Here is a 27,054-nt window from a genome sequence, read left to right as displayed (position 1 = left end):
TATATACGCACGTTTGATATGTATCTATTTATATGTATGATATATGTTACTATGTATGTTTGAAATGTATCTATATGTATGATATATATATATATATATATATATATATATATATATATATATATATATATATATATATATATATATATATATTGCATATATGTATATGTATGATTTATACCTATGTATGTTTGATATGTATCTTTGTATATGTATGATATGTTTCACTATGTATGTTTGATATGTATATATGTATATGTATGATATGTATCCATGTTTATATATATGTATATATGTATATGTATGATTTGCATGCTATGTATGTTTGTTATTTATATATGTATATGTATGATATGCATATATTTATTGGTGGGGAAAGAAATTGCATTCCACGCATATAATTATACGCTTGTAACACTGAGAGCAAGGCAACACCTTTGTGCATAATGCTTGTATTCTATATCTTAGCTTTGTATGCGTGTGCCTGAATATAAATGTGTGAAGCAGGGATCATATTCCACATGCCACCACTAATAGTCGCCATTCTTCTACCACAGGCAAAGTGGGACACGAGGGCAAAAGGGTGATTCATTAGCATGAGTCGGAAATGGAGGGAGGAGATAAGTGCGATTTCTTTATTTAAAATAAAGTCTCCCATTTTGACCGTCAGTCATCTAATATCTTTAATTCTGAAGACTGGATACGCCCATTCACGCAAAGTTTAAGATAAGATCTCCATTTTAGACCTAAAAATCTTTGTCAGATTTGACCTACAATTGAAAGACAAGCTTTATACCTCTTTTCCGAAGTTTCTCTTTGTGTAATAAAATATACTCTCTCTACCTGGAGGGTAACAACACTACAATCATTGCAGCATATAGTGTTGTTATTTATCTTTGTTTATTGCGACTTGTTGAATACATGCAAAATATTTATATTAGAAAGTAAACACAAGAATATAACAGATCAGTAATAGAAGAAGAATCATGTTATATTGTCCAAAACGTCAGCTTCTAAAGTAGTCAGCGTCTTATTTCTGACAAAATCAGAAACAAACAATAGCCACAAGTCTCTTTATCCATGACCAAAAATAGCCGTAAGCCAGTTGTATCCATGACAACTAGACCAACGATATGTATTGTCTACTGCCATGACCTTGAACTTTCTGGTCGTTAAAAAAAGCAACTATAGACGACAAAAGAACGAATATACTGCAAAATATCAAACTTATCACTGTTTAGTACAATTCCTTTAATATCAACAGTATCGGTATTCAGCAGAATGTCAGTAAATTCCTTCACAGAGATTTTTTTCTCTCACTAAGCATGACTTATTATAATTATAAAAAGCAAACTTAAACACGAGAACACGAGGTTGTCTTTTGTTTTTACTGAAGTATAATTCTTCATGTACATACACAAAAATACCAGTTTGATTGGCGTTCTTATTGACTCAAATATTTATATTCCCGAAACGACATTAGTGCTCTGAGTCAGATAATTTGGATGAAGAAGCTGATCGGAGTTTTAATTCTACCATCGGATCAGCTGCAATTGACTGCTGTTGTTGTGTTTATTGGCAGTGCACTTTACTCCATTCGCATTTGACATTGAATACCCTTCACGCATTACTGTGCTGTCAAGCATCAAACCAACCGAAAATAATTTCGACATCAAATCATCAGAGTAAAATAGTCGGACAAATTTTTGAAGTTAATATCTAAAAACAGGTAAAGTCATTGTTAAGCATTTTGTTTTACATGTAATACAAAGTTACCATAAACATGACATCCATTGTTGAGAGACACTCTTTAGTTGCAATATTAAATTCGTATACTATTATGTGTCGTATTAGCAAGTTCTCACTTAGAAAATCAAATGTATTTAAAGTTGATAAAAAAAGTACTTTCACATGTATGACATTACATATGATACATCAATTAACATATAACAAGCAGGACACAAGTTTTCAAAGAAAAAGGAACTTTTAAAAATTTTTGCTGTCATGCATTCATTTGAATGAATTGCACATTAGCTTTGTGGAGCTACAACGAAAACATATTGAAACTCAATTCATGGACAACACCTTTCAGATACCCGAAACGAACATTTTAGCTGTAATACATTTCTGATACTACTGACAAACATAAAAAACATTCGATTAATTTTTGTTTTGTTCCTGCAATTCTTTTTTTGCATATCTGACACCGCAAATGCGATTTCCATGTCGCGAATGTGAATTTTGCTTCTGACCTGCAACTCATTCCTCCATAAATTAGTCCAAAGAAATCAAAGCAGCCCAACATATATTGCATATTGTTCACGCACAACATGATTGTGTTTTGCAGATATGAATTAAACCTAGGCTTCGACAAAAAATATACACATTTACTAAGAATGGATAAAGTTTACAGGTTGTTTCCCTTCTGTTGCACATCTTCATGCAGGCGCATCGTTAGCGATTTGGTCATTTCTTCTTCTGTTTGTACCCTTTTTTGTTTCGTGCGGCGATTCTGGAACCAAACCTTCACCTTTTAAAAGAGAACAAACTTTATAGTCATAGTTGAAACAATCTTTATGGCACTCTGGCGTTTCACACAAATTGGATGAAAACAGTTCTGAACAATAGTGTTTTCTACTACTACAAATTCTAGATGAATGAGTTCTTTCTTTAGCTGATATTTTAAAAAATATTCCTATAAAGAGTATCAGTAATTTATGAAGCAAACGTTCCAATCCATCGATCCATGTATTTATCTGTTTCTATATCCTCTGCATGTACGTACTTATGTATGCATGTATGTATATATGTATGTCTGTATGTATGTATGTATGTATGTATGTATGTATGTATGTATGTATGTGTGTGTGTGAGTGCATGTATGTATGTAGGTATGTATGTATGTATGTATGTATGTATGTATGTATGTATGTGTGTGTATGTATGTATGTATGCATGTATCTGTGTGTGTGTATGTATGTGTGTATGTATGTATGTATGTATGTATGTATGTATGTATGTATGTTTTATTCTCGTTCACGGCTTTTTTTCTCATTACTTTGCGACTAACATAATCCCCAGCCAAGAACACTATACACATAGTGCATAACTATATTTTATGACACGCAATATTATTTTGATTTATCTCATCTATTTATTGTGTAATAAAGTTTAAACCATGGCGTTAATAATTAGGAACTACTAATGTGAAAGAAAGTCGAAAGGCAAGGTTCTTCCTGATGCACCTCTAATACGAAATTCAAGTTCTGCAACAAAACGAAACGACCATAAATATTCTGAGTTTATTTCATCACAAGTTATAATATAAACAAGATCTGGAAGAACACCCTATATTCACATTTCATATATATAGGCCCGTAAATGTTTCAATTATGAATGTAGGTCAGCCATGATTATTGGTATGAAATTTGACTATCGTTTCATTAACGCATGACAGCAGCCATAATGTTTCCTAGCCAGAAGGCTTATGTTGACACATAAGGCGCAATCAATATTCTCCTCAAATGTTAATTATAAAATTTAAAAAACGTCGAAGAAAATTGGGGCAAGGTTTACTTAAATACATGCAAGTCTTTTCATGGAGTAAACCTTGCCCCAATGCAATGTTTCTTACAAGATGAAAATTAGTACATTGCAACGTTGCTTGAATTCAAACTGCATAATAAGAATTTTCAAACATTTGCCGTACCAATGAGTTTAAAGTTATGATAAATATCTTCATTAATTTAAATAGTATCTATGTTTCTTACAAGATAAAAATTATTACATCAAAGTGTATCTTTGCTGTTCTTAAGGATAATGCACGTTGATGTTTAACGGCAGTGGATTTTAGCCATGATTTTACCAATTAAGGTTTCTTTTGATCAACGTTCCAACGACCTTCGTCCGTTCTTGTTGATTACATATATAAGCTTCAGTGAGAACTCAAAACTATTAACGGTTCCTGGTACGGTTATGGACTAAGAAAAGGTCTAAAATGAAGCTGCTCTTTTGCTGATAGTTCTTATTAAACACTCTTAATTTTGCAAGAGTCCTTTGGCAGAAAATGAATTTCTTAAAGACACAGGTATTGAATACATTGTGTTAAAACCAGTTTATTTCGCATAATCTTGTGATCTAGCGACATAAAGTGCTTTCTCAATGTGGGTGTTCCAACCTTGGAATATTTAGCACTGAGGTTGGGCCATATTAAGTAATATGCACTCAGAATCGTCAAAGAAATGCGGTAAACATACTTGACTCGAGTAGCGTGAGGTTTAACAAGAATCCTTGGTATGAAAAGAAAATTAATGCATGTTACACTATCAAGGATATCAGTTATAAAGAGGAACACTTTCCATTTTGACCCGTCTCGAAAGAGGGGATCATACGTATTTTTGATGTATACTGGATCAAAAACTAACATGGGCAAGAAAGTAATTCACTTCTGGGAGGTCAGCGTAATTAACGGGAAAACGGAGCATTCAGCTACCTAATTGAATCATTCAAACATCCCACCCAAAAAATAATTTGTTTGCCTTATAAATTTTATTAAAATTAATACATTGCAATGAACAAATAACTGTAGCCTAAGAGAATATCAGTTCAAAGCTTGTATGCATATATCAATTCTAACCAAAAGGCTTTATCTCAAGGTATACCGTATTGGCATTGTAACAAAATCAGTCGTACGTTTCAAATGTTAAATTCAATGTCTAACGCACTGGTATTGCAACAACATCAGTCGTACGTTTCAAATGCTAGCTTCAGCAGAGCACAAATTTAAGTTTCTAGTTACTCAAATGTAAATACTGCATAGTAATGCATATGACAGAAAGTTACACTGCGTTACCATTAGTTTTTAGTTACCCATATGTAGATACTGCATAGTAATGTATATGAAACAGTTGGATTGCGTTACCATTAGTTTCTAGTTACCCAAATGTAGATATTACATAGTAATGTATATGAGAGAAAGTTGCATTGCGTTACCATTAGTTTCTAGTTACCCATATGTAGATATTGCATAGTAATGTATATGAGAGAAAGTTGCATTGCGTTACCATTAGTGTCTAGTTACCCATATGTGGATAGTGCATAGTAATGTATATGAGAGAAAGTTGCATTGCATTACCATTAGTTTCTAGTTACCCATATGCAGATATTGCATAGTAATGAATATGAGAGAAAGTTGCATTGCGTTACCATTAGTTTTTAGTTACCCAAATGTAGATACTGCAGAGCAATGTATATGAGAGAAAGTTGCATTGCATTAAATTAGTGTCTAATTACCCATATGTAGATACTGCATAGTAATGTATATGAGAGAAAGTTGCATTGCGTTACCATTAGTTTTTAGTTACCCATATGCAGATATTGCATAGTAATGAATATGAGAGAAAGTTGCATTGCGTTACCATTAGATTTTAGTTACCCATATGTAGATACTGCATAGTAATGTATATGAGAGAAAGTTGCATTGCATTACCATTAGTTTTTAATAACTCATATGTAGATACTGCATAGTAATGAATATGAGAGAAAGTTGCATTGCGTTACCATTAGTTTTTAGTTACCCATATGTAGATACTGCATAGTAATGTATATGAGAGAAAGTTGCATTGCGTTACCATTAGTGTCTAGTTACCCATATGTGGATATTGCATAGTAATGTATATGAGAGAAAGTTGCATTGCGTTACAACTAGTTTCTAGTTACCCATATGTAGATACTGCATAGTAATGTATACGAAACAGTTGCATTGCGTTACCATTAGTTTCTAGTTGCCCATATGTAGATATTACATAGTAATGTATATGAGAGAAAGTTGCATTGCATTACCATTAGTTTCTTGTTACCCATATGTAGATACTGCATAGTAATGTATATGAGAGAAAGTTGCATTGCGTTACCATTAGTGTCTAGTTACCCATATGTGGATATTGCATAGTAATGTATATGAGAGAAAGTTGCATTGCGTTACAACTAGTTTCTAGTTACCCATATGTAGATACTGCATAGTAATGTATACGAAACAGTTGCATTGCGTTATCATTAGTTTCTAGTTACCCATATGTAGATACTGCATAGTAATGTTAACGAAACAGTTGCATTGCGTTACCATTAGTTTTTAGTTACCCAAATGTAGATATGGCATAGTAATGCATATGAAACAGTTGCATTGCGTTACCATTAGTTTCTAGTTACCCAAATGTAGATATTGCATAGTAATGTATATGAGAGAAAGTTGCATTGCCTTCCCATTAGTTTCTAGTTACCCAAATGTAGATATTGCATAGTAATGTATATGAGAGAAAGTTGCATTGCGTTACCATTAGTTTCTAGTTACCCAAATGTAGATATTGCATAGTAATGTATATGAGAGAAAGTTGCATTGCATTACCATTAGGTTCTAGTTACAAAAATGTAAATACTGTACAGTAATTTATATGAAAAAGTTGCATTGCGTTACCATTAGTTTCTAGTTGCAAAAATGTAAATAATATATAGCAATGTATATGAAAACGTTGCATGGCGTTACCATTAGTTTCTAGTTACAAAAATGTAAATAATATATAGCAATGTATATGAAAACGTTGCATGGCGTTACCATTAGTTTCTAGTTACTATTATGTTGATACTGCATAGTGATGTATATGAAAAAGTTGCATTGCGTTACCATTAGTTTCTAGTTACAAAAATGTAAATACTGCCTAGTAATGTATATGAAAAAGTTGCATTGCTTTACCATTAGTTTCTAGTCACAAAAATGTAGATACTGCCTAGTAATTTATATGAAAAAGGTGCATTGCGTTACCATTAGTTTCTAGTTACAAAAATGTAGATACTGCCTAGTAATGTATATGAAAAATTTGCATTGCGTTACCATTAGTTTCTAGTTACAAAAATGTAAATAATATATAGCAATGTATATGAAAACCTTGCATGGCGTTACCATTGGTTTCTAGTTACAAAAATATAGATACTGTATTGTAAAGTATATGAAAAAGTTGCATTGCGTTACCATTAGTTTTTAATTACAAAAATGCAGATATTGCATGGTAATGTATATGAAAATGTTGTGTTGCGTTACCATTAGTTTCTAGTTACCAAAATGTAAATAATATATAGCAATGTATATGGAAACTTTGCATGGCGTTACCATTAGTTTCTAGTTACCCAAATGTAGATACTGCATAGTAAAGTAGATAAAAACGTTGCATTGCGTTACCATTAATTTGTAGTTACACAAATATAGATGGGCATACTAATGTATATGAAAAAGTTGCAATGCGTTGTCCATTATTTTCTAGTTGCACAGATGTAGATCCTGTAAAGCAATGTTTATGAGAGAAAGTTGCAATCCGTTACCATTAGTTTCTTGTTAGACAATTGTAGATAGGGAATACTAATGTATATGAAAAAAGTTGCAGTGCGTTACCCATTAAAATTTAGTTACACAAATGCAGACAGTATTTAGCAATACGTATGAGAGAAGGTTATAATGCGTTACTAATTGATTTCTTCTTACACAAATGTAGATAGTTCACAAAAATGTACATGATAGAATGATGTTACTCATTAACTTCTATGCTAGAAATTTATGTACACAAAAAAGAAGCACGTGTGTAGAATTGATTCGGCCACGAAGCTAACACAAACGTGATAATTACATTCTCTATTCCGTCCTCTAACCATGCTGTTCGTAAACAACTATTCCATCCATCCACCAATCTCCAAATTACTTCATTGCTCTGCATAAATACCTGCCCTATATTGAATGTTGGATAGCCGAACGGCAATGACTTTTAGAAAGAGCCAATGTTATATCTAGTTGTGGATTGAAATACTAAAATGAATCCGTCCTTCTGGTTTTATTTGCATGACATGATATTTGTGAAAATGATGTTATGTAATATATATATATATATATATATATATATATATATATATATATATATATATATATATATATATATATATATATATATATATATATATATATATATGAGTGTTCCGAAACGGAAGATTTTGAGCTCAGTGATTGAGATTCCTTAAGTACCATGCAGATTGAGATTCTGTAAGTAACATGCACATTGAGATTCTGTAAGTACCATGCACATTGAGATTCTGTAAGTACCATGCACATTGAGATCCTGCAAGTAACATGCAGATTGAGATCCTGCAGGTAACATGTAGATTAAGATCATGCAAGTAACATGCAGATTGAGATTCTGTAAGTAACATGCAGATTGAGATTCTGTAAGTACCATGCAGATTGAGATCCTGTAAGTAACATGCAGATTGAGATCCTGAAACATGCAGATTGAGATTCTGTAAGTTACATGCACACTGAGATTCTGTTAGTAACATGCAGATAAGGATTTTATAAGTAACATGCAGATTAAGATTATGTAAGTCAAATGCATATTGAGATTCTATAAGCAAAATACACATTGGGATTCTGTTAGTAACATGCAGATTGAGATCCATTAAGTAACATGCAGGTTGATATTCTGTAAGTAACATGCAGATTGAGATCCTGTAAGTAACATGCAGATTGCGATTCTGTAAGTAACATGCAGATTGAGATTCTGTAAGTAACAGATTGAGATCCTGTAAGTAACATGCAGATTGAGATCCTGTAAGTGACATGCAGATTGAGATTCTGTAAGTAACATCCAGACTGAGATCCTGTAAGTAACATGCAGACTGAGGTCTTGTAAGTAACATGCAGATTGAGATCCTGTAAGTAACATGCAGATTGAGATTCTGTAAGTACTACTATGCAGATTGAGATTCTGTAAGTAACATGCAGATTGAGATTCTGTAAGTAACAGATTGAGATCCTGTAAGTAACATGCAGATTGAGATCCTGTAAGTGACATGCAGATTGAGATTCTGTAAGTAACATCCAGATTGAGATCCTGTAAGTAACATGCAGATTGAGATCCTGTAAGTAACATACAGATTGAGATTCTGTAAATAACATGCAGATTGAGATCCTGTAAGTAACATGCAGATCGAGATTCTGTAGGTACCATGCAGATTGAGATCCTGTAAGTAACATGCAGATTGAGATTCTGTAAGTAACATGCAGATAGAGATCCCGTAAGTAACATGCAGATTGAGATTCTGTAAGTAACATGCAGATTGAGATTCTGTAACTAACATGCTGATTGAGATTCTGTAAGTAACATGCAGATTGAGATTCTGTACGTAACATGCAAATTGAGATCCTATAAGTACCATGCAGATTGAGATCCTGTAAGTAACATGTAGATTGAGATTCTGTAAGTAACATGCAGATTGAGATCCTGTAAGTAACATGCAGATTGAGATTCTGTAAGTAACATGCAGATTGAGATTCTGTAAGTAACATGCAGATTGAGATCCTGTAAGTAACATGCAGATTGAGATTCTGTAAGTAACATGCAGATAGAGATCCTGTAAGTACCATGCAGATTGAGATTCTGTAAGTAACATGTAGATTGAGATTCTGTAAGTAACATGCAGATTGAGATTCTGTAAGTAACATGCAGATTGAGATTCTGTAAGTAACATGCAGATTGAGATCCTGTAAGTAACATGCAGATTGAGATTCTGTAAGTAACATGCAGATTGAGATTCTGTAAGTACCATGCAGATTGAGATCCCGTAAGTAACATGGAGATTGAGATTCTGTAAGTAACATGCAGATAGAGATCCTGTAAGTAACATGCAGATTGAGATTCTGTAAGTAACATGCTGATTGAGATCCTGTAAGTAACATGCAGATTGAGATTCTGCAAGTACCATGCACCCAGTGTAGTTAATGAAATTAAAATTACGTGTATCAATATCCAACTGTATTGAATAACTAGAGTCTTGTACTCTTTGCATTGAATAAAAACATAGGGACAACAGCAAGGATACCTATAATATACGAACATTGCATTGCAGTTTTGTCGGCTTATGGAAGGCGATTACAGCTATATGTATGTTAAGATTAAAGACGTTATTAAAATAACGTATAAAATCAATGAAATTTTCCATTTGCTGAAATTCATGTTTAATCACAACAAAACATGTAAAAGCAATTAAATTTGCCTGGTACACCTTGATTTTATGATCTTGATTCCTGAAATCATTGTAACACTTTCGTACTACAAGTAAGGAATGCACATGGTGTTGATAGGCGGATCTTATTAAGTGTTAATGCACATAGTGTTGATAGGCGGATCTTAATAAGTGTTAATGCACATAGTGTTGATAGGCGTATCTTACTTAACGTTACGAGCATGAATACTTTCCGAGATCTTGATCAGTGGATACAAATGTTTGTCACGAAACTATTTTTTTTCTAAGACAGACACATTTAAAATATTTTTCAATACGCATACAAGAAGAATAAGATCACTGCAGATTCTCATTATATCAAGAGATAATAATGCAGAACATATAGCAACAAACGGAATATCATTAAAACACTTAAAGAAACCAACAGTATCCGAATCTATGCAGGAAGCGTAATGCATATAGTGAACCTTGTCTAAAAGAAGAGAAAAAAAAAATCTTTTATTTGAAATATTCACTATTGGAAAGAAAATATAGAAAACTATAAATGGACTAAAAATTAAACTGTTTAAGCATTAATATATGGACATAGAACTTTCAGAATGTCGTCCATTTTAAGATTTTGTTTCTTTCCATTTTTCTTGGGTGATGATTGGAAACGCTTTACTTTTGAAGTTACTTGTAGAGGATGCAGCAAAATCCACTACAGTTTAAGAGGCGTCGGTTAGTTTTGGATATTTTATATGTTGTCTATTTGAAGAAAGCCTTAATATTTATGCAGACACAACACTATCTATTCTGAACGTTTTTCTGCGTAAATTAATGAAGTCAACTTGCAGCAGAATAGTGAGGTGGAGACATATACATAGTGCATTCTAAGTTTCACTGGGCAACTGCATATCAATCTGAACCCGAAATTAAAACATTTAAAATTACAATTTGTCATTTTTGTTTTATTATACTTTGTTTTCTCAGGGTTATCATAACGTAATTCGATTCATAAATAGGGCTAACTGACACACTCAGCCCTCTCAAGTTTAGATATGTTAAGGTGCCTTTGCAGAGGTTCATCTTTTCTTAATTATCTCATTAATCGATTTGGTCTGTTGCTTTTGCACTAGAAGTTTTGGAGCCATGGGGAAGGTTCTCTTTCGCATTGTTTTTTTTTTTTTTTTTGTTAGTCTGCCCATTTGGGTTTGACTAATTAGTGTTCCTCACGCAAACTGTACGTTCACTGCCATGAATAAAAGCTTGTCACAAATGTTGAAATCCACTTTACTTTCATCTCAGTTTTACTCACAGACTCCAATTCAAATTATAAAGGGATTTACAAATTGGTCTTTCTAACCTTAGGGCAGGTTCTGAAAAATGATTAAATCAGTTTTGGTCTACAGAAGTTTCTAAAACGATAACCTGATATTAGTAACCCAGGGGCAAATAAAAGAGATAACCTGATATAAGTAACCAACGGGCAAGCAGAAAATATCTACTTTGTGAGAACGACCCAAATGTAGACAAGATTTTAGATACAATAATTTTAATTTCATGTTAATAAAGTGCACACGCAAAAAATAACCCTAGGTACCAAGTACGGATATCTCTCTTCTTATCTTGTTCCAAAGAAGAAACCTGCCAAGCCGAATAGCATTGTTCCTTGAGTCCAATGTTTACCCATAATGACATGTTGATACAACGATACGACCCATAAATCCTTCGAAAATGACTCCAACATGTGTCACAGAGGTGTTCCGAATCTGACAGCATAATAACTTGGATCCTTTGACAAGATCGTGGTATTATGCACATTTTAATGCTCGATTATTGTTGATTAAGACGACATTGATATTCTTCCATGACAACCTCGATTGTCAAAATTCATCAGTCATTCGTTCATAATGCCACACACATAACATAGATAACATTCAAATGGTAAAGAAAAACAAAATGTTACAACAAAATGAACAAAATTGGAATATTTTGAAATTACTCCCCAAAATATTAACAAATTAGCAAATCACATATGCCCTTTCAGTCATCATTACCAAAGGTATATTTTTTAAATCACGAGACCGATTTCAAAGGTAATTGAGACAACAATATATTTTTGGAAGTATAATACAGCTTTGTAGTCTGAGGTGAAATTAAATTTTTCACAGTATAAACATAAGTCACATTTTATGCATATATTCTTATCTTTTCTGGGGAAGTGTTGAGAACTGAATTCCCTCAACAAGTAAAAACAACATCCCTGGTAGAACCGAAATTCCAACAAGAGACAAAAACAATATCCTTGGTGGATCGGAATTCCCTCAGAAAGGTAAAGTCAATATCCCTGATTCCATGTATTTTGTTATGTGTCTGCGATGCAAATAATAACGGGTAATTTTTAGTAACTGCATGTCTTTAAAAAAAAAGCGCATATGGAAATTTATCAAAATTAGGACACATCAAAACACTGAAGGCAAATATGCAAGTTTCGCTTTCATTGATGACATAAGAGTGCAAAAACTGAATGTAGCTTGAATACAAAAGTCAAATTTCCCTCTTGATGACAGGAATAACATCATAGTTTGGTTTGAAAGATCAAAGCATATTCAAATGACCATATTTTTCGTACACAATTAACTAAACACGAACAATATAAAGACTGCTTTTATTAATTAAGACGTTCATCTTGGACCAAGCAAATTAACTCTGAACATGAGTTTAACAGAAACTTCACTAATAGTATAAATGTAATTGTATGTCAAGTTGGGTTGCTTAGTAACAGATCATGATATTTGGAAAGCATTTATTCAAGTAGTACTTTCCTTAAATTTATGTTTCATTTTTCATTTTTAGCACAGATGATTAACTTATACTAATATATTCTTTTGACCTATATTTTCATTATTCTTTTGAAAGACAATTACTGTGACGTACATGTTACACTTTCAAAAGAGAATCTGACTGAGCATGTTTTGGTTATGGAGAAGAAGTACTCTTTGACAAAGTCCACGACCCTTACATGTGAGGCGTATTGGATGTTTAACACGTAGATGGGAACCTATTTAAACTATAATATATCATACTGAAACCCAATCTGTGCAAAAACACGTTTTCCCAAGCATTCACAATAAACTGTTATAGACGTTATCTATTTTTCATCCGCAGTCTAAGGTTGTAATTACCTGTACAGATCTGAACTATTATGGATTTTTGTTTTCCAGTAATCATGCTGGATGATTGTGAAATATAAAGGACCAAATAAAGCTATACAACGTCAACACAAACTTCTTCTTGAAACCTACAAAGCGTCAATAATTTATACGCTATTAGTGAGTTCGAATCATTTAGTTTTTGATTCTATCGGAAACGGTCTTGATCGTTTCGTTGAAATGTTGATATGCAATGACTATCACATTCCTAATTCAAGATGACACCTTCAGCGTTGTCAGCGTAATGTAAGAGTGGTGGAATATCTCTTTTCCTTTGTTAGATCTTCATTACAATTCTACAGCGATATCTAAAACTTTTACTGTCGCACTCATAATAAAATGACCAGAACAAATGGCAGATAAATTTTATTCACAAGAAACATCATGGAAATTCATTATAGATGTAAAGAACCACACACACACACACACACACACACACACACACACACACACACACATATATATATATGTGTGTGTGTGTGTGTGTGTGTGTGTGTGGTCCTTGTTTACACCATTATCAGTCAGAAACTAACAAAACAACATAACATCGTTAGAAATGTACTTAACACAGGCCCTTTATAGTTTGTTATGAAAGTGCATCAATGGGTATATATATAAATATATATATATATATATATATATATATATATATATATATATATATATATATATATATATATATATATATATATATATATATATATGTATACATACATTTATATATATATATGTATACATACATTATATATATATATATATATATATATATATATATATATATATATATATATATATATATATATATATATATATATATATATATATATATACACATTCATCTAAAATCGGTTTTTGTACAGTTATTTTACTCAGTGTGATGAAACAGTGTATACAGACTTTCATTGGTATAACCTGTGACCGTTGACCCAGAGTGGTCAGCTACACCTTGCTCCCCATGGAAAGACCTTTCTGGCGGATCAAGCAGCCCAGCAGATACGCTTATCACTCTGCTTATAACAAAAGCTGTGTGGACAGTACATGGAATGACATCAAGTGCCATCTGAACTGATGGCCATCCAACGCACCAAGAATTATCTCCAGTCATCTCGACAGAGTAGTGCCAGTGGACATTGCCAGACCAGGACTAGAAAGAAAGGAGAACTATGCGCAACCTTCCATCACTTGAATTAAACTCACCTGCAATTAATATTATTACTCCCTTCCTCTTGTTAAAATTTACCTTAACATCCCGTGGCAGTAAAGTATCATGTGTGGATATGCTTGGAGTAATAGCTGCATGTCTTCAGACAGGCAGCTTGACCATATGGTGGCTTTTCACTAGACTGAAGGAGCAGTTGCATTTGGCAGCCCCTTTTGGTGGCTGAGCAGCCATGTTAGGATCAAACTACTCACCTTCGTAGTATGAAGTAGGGGCAAGAAAAGATAAAACAAACCCTCTCTGCTGGTGTTGGGCTTTCTATCAAATCACCGCCAGTTACCAAGCTTGCAAATCATCCAATGGGCGCGAATGACACATTAGTGGAAATATGACTACTATCTGGAAAAAGATATGAAACTATCATCAGCGTTTATGCACCATCAATGACCAACCATATGAGATCAAGGACACATTTTATGAGGACCTCGTGCCTATTATTGCAAAAATACCAAAGGCAGAAAAGCTTTTCATCTTTGGTGACTTCAGTGCTAGGGTCACCACAGATCACTAGACATGGCCAGGTGACATTAGCTATAAGGGTTTTGGCAAATGAAATAACAACGGACCCCTACTAAGGAAATGTGCAACACATGAATTATAAATTACCAATACAGTCTTCCGCATATCAAATCTCAACAAGACGTCTTGGATACACCATGTTTCAGGTACTGGGATCTTATTGAATACGTTATCCTCAGGAGAAGAGACAGGCATCATCTCCAAGTGACAAGAGCCACGAGAAATGCAGAATGCAGGACTAACCAAAGGCTCATAGCCCCCAACTTCCATAAGACAATTATCGGGCCACCGTTATCAGGGACCTCAAATACTGCATGCTGACCAGGACACAATGTTCACTTACAATGAAAAAGATACTTCAAGGATGGGTAGAACACTTCAAAAACAACTTCAGTCAACAGTCATCTATCAATGACGAGGTAACTAATCGACTGCCACAAATGAACATCACTTGCGTGTCCTCTAATGTTGTCAGATGGCGAACATGTGACAGGCGCTAAATGAACTCATAAAGTCAACATGCACTCAGGGAACTATATCATAGGAGAACAAGGATATATCCATCATTATCTTTTACAAGCGGGAAGGCAACAAACAATCCTGCGACAACAATTTCCTTGCTGTCACCAGAATTATGCTGAGTCATTGTGGATTCTGGAAAGAACAAAAAATCAAAGACATGGTGTTTGCAGCTCGGCAGCTGAAATATCTATCACAGAATTCAAACCAGTACAGGACATTCATCTAATTGATTAAAAAAACCATTTGACACAGTAAGCCATAAAGGCCTTTCGAAGATCATGACAAAACTTGCTTGCTTCGGCAAATCCATAATGACATTCTCGCTCGTGTTGTGGTCGATGGCGAATCATCTGAACCATTCCCAGTCACGAATGCAGTCATGAAAGATTGTGTGTTGACCACCACCCTATTCCGTATGATGTTCTCTGCCAAGCTTAATGTTGCCTTCAGTAAAAAAAAAAGTCCCTGCAGAAGCTCTACATCGTCATGGGAGCTTTACGTGGTGTTCCAACGTAAAAGCTTCAATGTACGCTATTAACAATGGGGATCAATTTACGGTATGCCAAAGGTAAGCCGTTAAAAACAGAATGCCATTTTAATTAACATTGATACTAGTCAAGTTACTACGTGTATAGTGCAACTAATATCTTGTGGTATCTATACATAGTTTACACTAAAGAAAATTTAAAGAAACAAATAAGATATCTATAATGGAAGAAATACGGTCCATCCTCCTCATAAGACGGCACATGGACACCATAATGTTACCCGCGTTATAAGTGAAAGGGAAGTATACCTATTCAAATAAGTGTGTCATAATAATGCATGAAACAGAACATACGGCATTTATTTAATAATAATAAATCGAATATCATTTTGCAGCTTATCAACAAGAACTAGAATTTTAAAAAATAATTCTTCAAGAATTGATTTTACAACATCAATTGCACGCAATAATAAGAGGCATGCTTATATTCGTGCTGTAAGATACGCAGCGTTCTACCGATGAGCGTTATGACAAGGAATATGTGTATATGATCAATGTCAACAACTTGTAAACATTATTTTTAATCCTGTAGCTCCAACCTTCAATTCAAAAGCTAGATGACGATACCACCAAAGTGGTAGGTGTAGAGCTATATATGTATAATTTCAACAAATAATAGAACGAGATCAATAACGCGTATAAGGAATTATCGACTTGAGAAGCTCTTCGTCGTGAATTGTGTGTTTCTATGTATGTTCTCGAATTATTTTCCGGCATTGTAGAGTAAGGTTATCGACTCCAGTGTCTTATGGGCAGCACATGGCATACATTGGCTCTTTTTCCAAAAACTGTTATAAGTTGACGTTGAATATTATTCAGTCGGATCGTAAATCTAGAGTCTGTCTATGTGTTATAGGTTCCGAACAAGCGACGAGGATACCTATTCGTGAGCTGTATTTTTCAAGATATTGAAAATATATATATATCAACACATATTTGCATCTTTTGAATTTGGATATAGTGTCGGGACATATAAAGTGTGCAATAATATAATATTTTCATTACTTTTTTATTGACTATTATCTTCTGAAATAATTGCATGTGGATTATTACAACCAACCACTGATGCATTCTATAGGCTCCAAATCTGTCACTATAAACTGCATCAAAATGCGGTGGCTCGTGGGACCAAATATGCTTATTAATCACAATCTTTCAACCATGTATACAAATTTCATTCTATTTTCCAGCAGTTATGGGATTCACATCGTGGTTTTTTCAAATGACACAACTAACCAACCAGACATTGATTAGTTTTTACTAGTTACCGTCCTCGTCTGTTGTAAAGCATATTTCTTGCCTGAAACATCTATCTTTATCTTTCGTTTTCTTATTGTTTAACCAATGTATCCCATAATACTTTTCACATTTCTAGACCCAACGTTTGCTTCACATTATAAACACGGGACATAGCATTTTGGATGAAAGGCAAAATAGAAAAACATATGTAAGGCTATTAAGAAATCACCAGTTATTTTCAACACATACCTACTGGCAATAAACGCAATTAAAAGCATGGGTTTTGCATCAGTTAGAATACAAGTGTCTTCATTTATGTGTTAAAACTTACATTTTGCTGCCGTTAGCGTAAAAGAGAAGCTTTGAAATTCAAGAGTAATTATTTATCAATTTGATTTAAGTAGAAAATGACGCGACCAATATTCGATGCATAGGGAGGCCTGACATCCAGCAGTTTGTCACTAAAATCGACACTTACAGAGATACAACCCACAAACGATATTGATAAAATGAAACCCAAACCGCATCCTTGTTTTTTAAATTTTCTGCCTCGCCGTCAACCTTCTGCAATATATGAAACAGGACACGTTTTTGTCTGGATCCGAATACAACATATTGACAGCTCTGTGAAACAAAGGTCGTCCGTATTAAAGGGCAACACCACATGTAACCCATCGTGTCGCGCCAGACCCTTAATTACTAACGTAGGTGAGATATATTATTGTTAATTGTGTTCAAAATGGTATGGCTATAGAGATAAATCAAGGAGGAAATTGAAATGTGTCTGTGATCGATGATTAATGAAAGATGAGTGCCGCTATCATGTTCATCAGCACGCACCATGTCAATTGGGTGAAAAGTTACATTTTTTTCCTTATTTATGCATATAATCATATTATCATTAAATGACAAATAATCCATATACTATGCTGAACGTCGAAAAATGCTCGACAGGAGCACATTTTGGCATGAAAACTAGCGCGCACAAAAATGCACACTCATTCATGTGTATGTATGTATGTATGTATACATACGGAGACACATAGAGTAAATGGCAGTTACGATCAGCAAATAAATGACTTTTTGTCAAGTAATAAATAAACTTTGATCGCCTATTGGTACATCTTGAGACTGAATCGTCACAATGGCTCCAAAAAAAAATAGGTCCTTGCTTTTCCCGGAGAATTTAAAGAAGCGAGAGTATTTTGATGCGTTTAGACGTTTCACGCAACCCTTTTAATAATCAGTCATATTTTGTATCTGACGTCATTAATTATAAAGCTGTATCAAATTTCTGTCAGAAATGATCTAAACTCTGTCCATTTTAGATAGGTTCATACATTATTTTCTTATACAGGCAAATCGATTTCCTCAATACTAGCATTCTTCATTATAGTAAGTAAAGTAGTAATTATAAAAATTTTCACAGGCAATACTAGCTGATAGTATTCCATATAAGTCATTTAACAGCGAACGAACTCTTGGTCTGAAAGGTTTGGTAACGTAATAAAACACTTTGCTTACGTACAACAGGGGTGCCATGAATTCACCTCATTAGCATCCTACGTGTTCTATATGTAACTACTTTAGAGAACTTTTGAGTATTAATTTAATTTCCATACTCAAATATATGGACAAAACCACTTAGTTTATTTTAATCATTTTAAATGTTTCCATACCGATAATATTGGTTCCTGTAATTTACGCACCCTATTAATTATCTTCATATCCATGACAACGATCATTGGCTGTTTAATTTTTGATAAATGTAATATATTGGTATACAAGTTCAAGTGAAATGGACATCTTTGTTTTTCAACTCCTCTGATGATCGTGGGCTGTTGTGGACAAGACTGATTGGTATTACACTTACAATTTTCTCCTTTGTTCTCACTTTCTTGTCTTGTCTTACAGTGTCAGTATTTGATTGGGGGAGGTGGTATCTCCAAAATACGACAAAATGAAATCCAAAGCAATAGTACATTCGCAGAAATAAAAGAATAAATGTAAAAGAATCGTCTACAAGTTTGAAGATGTTGAAGAGGTTGTGTATAATGTCGCTATTCTATATTATTTCCAAAAGCGTCTATGTGGACATAATCAACAGTTGTTGTGTTTGGAAACTTGTGTAGAAAGGTTCTGGCATGTAAATGAAGAGCTTAAGGAAGAAATCTGTTAAATTTCAAAAAGAAATGTTTATCTAAATTGTTATGGGCATCTTCATCATTAAATACGTAATTCTGTTTGAAGAGAAACGGGGATATTTATTTCCTGGTTACTTAAAATATTTCACATGTTTTTAAATGAGTAATGCATCAAAATTCAAACTTTGTTGCTTAACGTGTGAAAATGCTTGAGTTATAATTCTTTCCGTAACATTATTTAAATATTTTTGTTCCTGAGACACCTCCAAGGTCATTTCAAACATTAGATATTAATAAAATCAAAATTAACCGTTTAATTTTTAGTTGTCAAGTAGTAATATTTCCAGTATTTACTCAGCTGCAACAACTACTGGCTGGCATACTTTACAAGCAAAGGTAAAACTAAGAATTTCTTCTTTTCTTGTAATTTAGAAAAATAACCCATCTTATTTGATACATTCGGACGATGTTCACGTATAACGTTTCTTCGTTGTGTATTTTTTTACTTCGTCCAATGGCCTGATACAAAAACAATAAAGCTGTATTATTTCAAGCAAAGAGAGATATGTGGTATGAATACGTGTTTGAATAAGATCTAGATACCGGTCATATTGTAAACGATATGTTTTGAAAACAATAAATCATATTATTGATACACTTCATGTACATTACAGTTAAAATATGTCTATGTTAAGGTTTTGTCAATACTGAATATCCTAAACCATGTATGTATGTATGTATGTATGTATGAATGTATGTATGTATGTATGTATGTATGTATGTATGTATGTATGTATGTATGTATGTATGTATGTATGTATGTATGTATGTATGTATGTGTGTGTGTGTATGTATGTATGTATGTATATGTATATGTATGTATGTATGTATGTATGTACGTACGTACGTACATACGTACGTATGTATGTATGTATGTATGTATGTATGTATGTATGTATGTATGTATGTATGTATGTGGATGCATTACGTACCTGTATCTCAGTGAGATTTAGATTTGTAGCCAAATCTTTTCTCTCCTGGCCAACTAGATAATGATTTTTCTCAAAGGCATGTTCTAACCGAAGAAGCTGGGAGGGTGAAAAGGCTGTTCTCATTCGTTTTACTTTTCGAAAAGGATGAAAATAAAGACCATTCTCTGGATTTGCTGAAAAGTAAAGCATTATATTTCATCAGTCTCCACCTTTTTCTCAGTGTGTACGTTGTGATTGCTGAAATGAAATCACTGCTTTAATCAAAAGAGAGTTATTGACAATGCATTAAATGTATGGTAACATTATACGTATTTTGTACACCTTCTAGTGGTTATTTGGGTACTGGATAAAGAACATACATTTTTTTACGTCTTGAGTATTTGTTACCGATATTTTTAATAAAAAAAATAATTTAAAGAAAAACTCAAATAAGTCAGATCTTAAAAATAAAGATAACGGTTCGAAAAAGGGAAAAGAGATATCAAAGGCAAAGTGAACATGGTGTCACCAAACATCAGAAAGAATAGCAGTTAGAGTGTAATGCACCAGAATCAAGGATCAATTGATCATTGTAATGTATATAGTGCACCGAAATAAACTGTCATTTGTTCACTTTACTGTATGTAATGCACCGATATCAACTATCAATTGGTCATTGTACTGTATGTAATGTACCCACATCAACTATAAATTGGTCATTGTACTCTCTGAGAAAAAAGAAAAAATAATAATTCAATATATTTATAGTCCGAAGAAGAAACGTTGGCTAAAACGCTTTGTATTCTTAATGTACTTGTGAACAGCCTTAAATATATTCAAAATTTGTTCAATTTCGACAGATTAGCCAAATAGAATAGGGATAAGACAAATATTAGATTTTGCTTTGAAGTTTGTATTGAGTGATAATGAAAATATAATTATAAAGGATTTATCTATCAAATGATTGTTATGCTGATCTTTTTTAAGGTCGCTAACTAATCCTAGTATAAATAACAAAGTAAGTATAAATAATAAAGTATTTGCTATCACCAAATCGATAGTAAGAATCGTTATTGTCTTGAACGATAATATACTTCTTCAACTTTAAGATGACTTTCCGACTTCACATGTTCAGGTAGTATTTTCCACATTTTTTATTTCATGTCTGGCATTTATTATAGAGACGTTTTGTCTATTAAGTGATTAAATAAAAAAATTTCTTCGCCATTATTATTATTATTATTATTATTATTATTATTGATGGTGGTGATTGAGGATGTAAAGGTGTAGTAGCTATTGTGGTTGTGATGGTGGTGGTTTTTTTTATTCTGGCTGAAAACTATTTACTGTTATATTACTAAATTACTTCTGATATCATATCTTGTCCTGTATACATTGCATGTAATGTCAAGTTTCCTTTTTAATGTTAAAATGAAAGCTTTCATATATATATATATATATATATATATATATATATATATATATATATATATATATATATATAGAGGTGCAATGTTGAATGTTGACATTGTTTAAAACTTTTTTGAAAATAAGTTTTTCTTTGTTGCGCTCCTGTCAAGACACATTTGAGAAGCCATTTGTGTTCGTTGTTCTTTATAAATGGTGACTTCAGATATATTTTTTCAAATGTTATAACATGCATTGAGTGTTAGTAAATAATATGTTATAACATGTATATAGTGTTTGATAAATTACTCAGGATATTATAGCATGTAGAGTGTTTCATAAATTAAATATATAATAATATGTATGGTGTGTTTGATAAAAAAAAGTTAAGATATTATAACATGTATAGAGTGTTTGATAAATTTGCTAAGATATTATAACATGCATAGAGTGTTTGACAAATTTTTTAAGATATAACACGCAGAAATTATTTGATAAATTAGTTAAGATTTTAGAACATGTGTTGGGTGTTTGATAAATTAGTCAGGATCTTAAAATATGTATAGGGTGTTTGATAAATTATTTAAGAAATTGTAACATGTAAAGTGTTTTGATAAATATTATAGCATGTTTAAGTTTTTGAAAATCAGTTAAAATATTATAACACGTATGGAGTGTTTGATAAATGTGTTTAGATATTATAACACTATAGAGTTCTGATATTATAACATTTATAGTGTGTTTGATAATTCAGTTAAGATATTATAACATATAAAGAGTGTTTGATAAATTAGATCAGATGTAACATGTCTAGAGTGTTTGATAAATTAGTTAAGTTATTATTGCATGCAGAGAGTGTTGTTAAATAAATTAATATATTACAACAGGTATATAGTGTTTGATAATTTAGTTAAGATGTCATAACATATATAGGGTGTTTGATAAATTAGTCAAATTATACTGTAACCCTTCAAGTTCAGTATTAGGTGTTTGAATATGCATTGGGAAGGCAGAACGGGGGATGGTAAGAAAATAACAGGAAAGGTAAAATAAATAAAATGAATTGAAATATGCTTTACATAGAAGACATATATAAATATGTTCATTTGACACTTAGCACCTGGCATATCGAATGGCCATACACCTCACTGGACTAATTAAATCTCTGGAATGTTAATGACCGTCTTCTCGTTATTAGATATTTCGAAAGACACTTGAAAGGTGAAACAGGACAGTGTGCAATAATTAGAGTTGTTTATATTGGAAACATCAAAGAGTTCATCCGAAAAGAGATACAATGAACATCCCAACTTGTCCAAAAGTATGTCATTTCCTTCATTTAGAGTGTATGTTCACCTTAGTTCTATTCTTTCTAGCCTAAGGTTAGCATTCAGCAATATAAATGAAAATTAGTGGTATTGTCGTTGGATTAGAGCTGCTATTATTATTATTATTATTATTATTATTCCGACATAAAAGGCCAATGACAAATATGTGTAATACATTAGATCCTAGAAAACTAATTAAGTAACTGTTCAATAAAACAAAATGTAGAACAGGTATGTATGTATGTATGTATGTATGTATGTATGTATGTATGTATGTATGTATGTATGTATGTATGTAAGTATGTATGTATGTATGTATGTATGTATGTATGTATGTATGTATGTATGTATGAATGTATGTATGTATGTATATAATTAGGTTATTGTCACATGTACAATTTTCAGAGACTTGTCACGCGAATTATGTCCTTGTTAGATTATAAATTTCAGTGATTCTCGAGTGAATTAGGTCATTGTCAAATTTTCAAATTTCGGGGACTTGTCACCCGAATTACATAATTGTTATATATACAAATAGATTAAAATTTAGACCCAATTTCATTTGCATATGTTACTTATTTTTGTTTGTGTGCGTTTATAAGATAATAAATCAGAGTTTCGTTTGAATCGATCGAGTCATTATGCGTTTATGTTCACAGGTAAATCAGGTAACAGGTAAATCAAGTTTAAGGGTATTCTACATGCCCTCAAAAATGAAGCAATTTTTATATATGTAGAAGTTGTTTTGACAGAATGCGTTCTCGTGTGTTACCCTTTAACTGATCAAGAAAACGAAAAAAAAAATAATTTCTAACATTACTATTTGTAAATTATATTTTCAACTATTTGGTTTAGTTAAGCATGAATAAAAACCGAACAATATTTGTACTGAAAAGAAAAAAAGAGTGAGACGATTTTCTTGTCTAAGTGAAAATGTGCTAAATCAGATAAAATAAATATTACCACGCAATATCACGGCTTGAAAGGAGTATCACCTGTTCTGTGTTGAGTACAGATGAACGGTACGTTAGGCAAATACTTAGACATAAAATAGCACGCCAAATTTGATCAATTATGTTCAGGAGTCGAACAGGATTAATTATCGTTGTTATCTTTTTCTAAATTAATTAGCAGTAAATGGCAGGACAATTTATCGTCCCAAGTTATATATACACGGACATGATTCAGGGAAAATAGGTGTGTGTGTGTGTGTGTGTGTGTGTGTGTGTGTGTGTGTGAGAGAGAGAGAGAGAGAGAGAGAGAGAGAGAGAGAGAGAGATACATGAATACATTAATTATTCTGGCATACATTGGACGATAGTGTATATGCCAAAAATGGATACAGTTGCTATAACTGAAAAAAATATATTGTCTTTATCAAAATAGCATTAATTAATTACTTGCGTACAGCAAAAGTATATTGAATGCATCTTAATTATACAAAGACTTTCGTGTCTTTATATATTTTGGAAAAAGTCAATATTAACATTCGGAGTAAAACTGAGATGTTCCATGTAGCAAAATAATTGTAGTCGCTGGTATTTAGGGATGATTTATATTTCGAACCAGTATCATACACTGTTCAATATAGCATTTGCAAGTAAATAGGTAATAATATGCATTTTCTATCCCATCGTCACAAAATTACAATGGCTTATCTCTCAAATATTAAGAATTGAAATCATTATGTCAATCACTAAAGTTATTTCGAATTCTAGTTTCCAGAAAAGATGTTTTCCAGTTCCTCCCCTCCCCCGCAAAAAAAATGAACAAAAAATGGGAGTTAAACATTCTATACGAAATACGTCATGAGCTATATTATTTAATTTTAATAACTGTGAAACAGGTAGATACTTAAATGGTAGTCTAAAGTCTGCCCCAGAAAATCTTAAAGGAAACAAACTCGATTAAAGTTACAATTGCTTTCAGTAAACTTTGGACGCTGAATATCATAATTAAGTGAAGAGTTTACTAGTTCTGTCCGTAGTCGTTTACTTGGAAGATTTGGACAAATGGTATCCATAACATCAGCAATACTACTACTACTACTAATAATAATAATAATAATAATAATAATAATAATAATGATAATAATAATAACAATAATAATAATTATAATAATACATATAATAATAATATATCCAGCTTTCAATATAGGTCTTGTGGTTTCTGATATTGTTTCATATGATAAGTGTATGTGTAAGACTGATGTTTTGAAAAAATACTGAAGAGGGTTTCTGCTTATTTAAATGGCCAAGGGTTAATTGGATTTTTATACTTACCCGGACAACGACCGGAAAAATAGCCACTCCCTCTGTTCGAAGGCCAAGAAAATGATGAAACATGTTCAGCACGAGATGATACAGAGGTCGTGTGATTGACTGCCGCAGAGTAGAATGTCGATAATGGAGAATAGTTTCCATTTATGCTTTCGAAGTCCATAAATCTTGGTGCAATTTTGTTTGTGTGTTCAGATATTGTCATGGAAGGGTGGCGGAATTCTCCAGAGGTAACGGGGTTCAAAACGGACCAGGTGGGTTGTGATAACGGCCGAAAGCCCCCTGTTCTTAAAAGACTTGTTCCATGCGGGGAGTTGACAGCCATTTCATATTGTCTCATCCTCTGAATAAACTGGTCGTGTTGTGATGAATTTTCATAACATGAAAGATAATAATCCATATTTCTTGGGATCTCGTGGCAGTGACTATTTGCAGCATTTGTAGAAGAAAAGCCTTCTGTTAGAAAAGGTCCATCCATGCTGGAACTTTGGCTTCCACCAGGCAATCCTGATGATGTAAGAGAAGTCTCCACATCTACAAAATTACCATTTCCAAGAAGTGAGTCTATGTCAAAACCACTTACCTTCCGAAAGGGTGGCAGCATGGACACCATATTAATATTCACTTTTCCTAATGTGTTCATAATGTGTGAAACCCAAGTTTTCTCGATTAGGCCTCATGAATAAGATAGGACATTAATTATTCACTACAAATATCGAGAATTAACCTTGAATATTAAATGACACTGTCTGATATGCATTTTTCCTTTCTGAAAGCTGCGTAATTTTGCATGGCTATTGGTCAGAAACAAGAGAATTACATTTTGTCACTTCAAAGTCGCTAGAGGGCGGTTACGAACTGTATGTCCATTCTTTCTTCTGCTTGAACTGCCATCAAACCGGGTGTTATTGTAAGCTATTATACGTTGGTTAATTTTTGTGAGACACGAGACGCATACAATAGACAAAGTATCGGTGATAAGACTTTTCAAGCAAAATCTACCAACAGACGTCTTTGTACTCTAAATTGAAATTTTGAAGACTGACAAATCGAAATATAAGACTGCCACACCAAAAAAGAAGACGATTACGTGAGTAGAGTCATAGAAAGAAAAGTACACCACATTCAGTGCCCATATTATCAATATTGGCATGGTATGTCATATTTGTCAACAGAAAGATTATCTTCTATTTTCTTTAGTAAAATAAACATTTAAAACATATAATTGGAATTTACAGATTTAGCAATGAACACATCAGACAAATATTAACAAAGCCCACAATATTCATAAGATTTCAGTTACCTTGTGCGTTACACTTCATGTTACACGAGAATTTAATACATTATTAATACATTATTAAACAATGCATCTTCAGTTCTTGCACAATTTGTGCTAAATATTCTTTTGAAATATTGTTTTATATAAGTACGCAAATATAGTTAAGTATTATGACGCGTATTAAGTGCAATTTTGTTCAACAAATATTTATTGGATAAAATTCTCAACAAAATTTTAACAGCCAAGGTAAATACTCTGATATGAAATTGCTGCTAAACAAACATAACTGTAAATTTAAATGAAAGCTAATGGACAATTTATGAAGGGCATTCATACAATATACTGCA

General features: G+C 32.7%; 1 protein-coding gene across 1 annotated transcript; it reads right to left on the bottom strand.

Annotated features, from left to right (window-relative positions):
- Positions 1–1,735: 1,735 nt before the first annotated feature.
- LOC149772424 (uncharacterized) lies at positions 1,736–26,380 on the bottom strand. Its single transcript, XM_089947865.1, has 3 exons — positions 25,432–26,380; positions 20,436–20,608; positions 1,736–2,530 (listed from the first exon to the last, which is right to left on the bottom strand). Exons 1-3 carry the CDS (start codon positions 26,069–26,071, stop codon positions 2,408–2,410), a joined length of 936 nt encoding a protein of 311 aa, XP_089803991.1. The 5' UTR covers positions 26,072–26,380; the 3' UTR covers positions 1,736–2,407.
- Between the last annotated feature and the right edge of the window lie 674 nt (positions 26,381–27,054).

This window comes from Sinohyriopsis cumingii, unplaced genomic scaffold (genome assembly GCF_028554795.1).
Source record: "Sinohyriopsis cumingii isolate HCF-2022 unplaced genomic scaffold, ASM2855479v2 utg001510l, whole genome shotgun sequence".
Classification (NCBI taxonomy): domain Eukaryota; kingdom Metazoa; phylum Mollusca; class Bivalvia; order Unionida; family Unionidae; genus Sinohyriopsis; species Sinohyriopsis cumingii.
The sequence above is the reverse complement of the archived record's forward strand: the minus strand, read 5'-3'. Positions and strand labels throughout refer to the sequence as shown.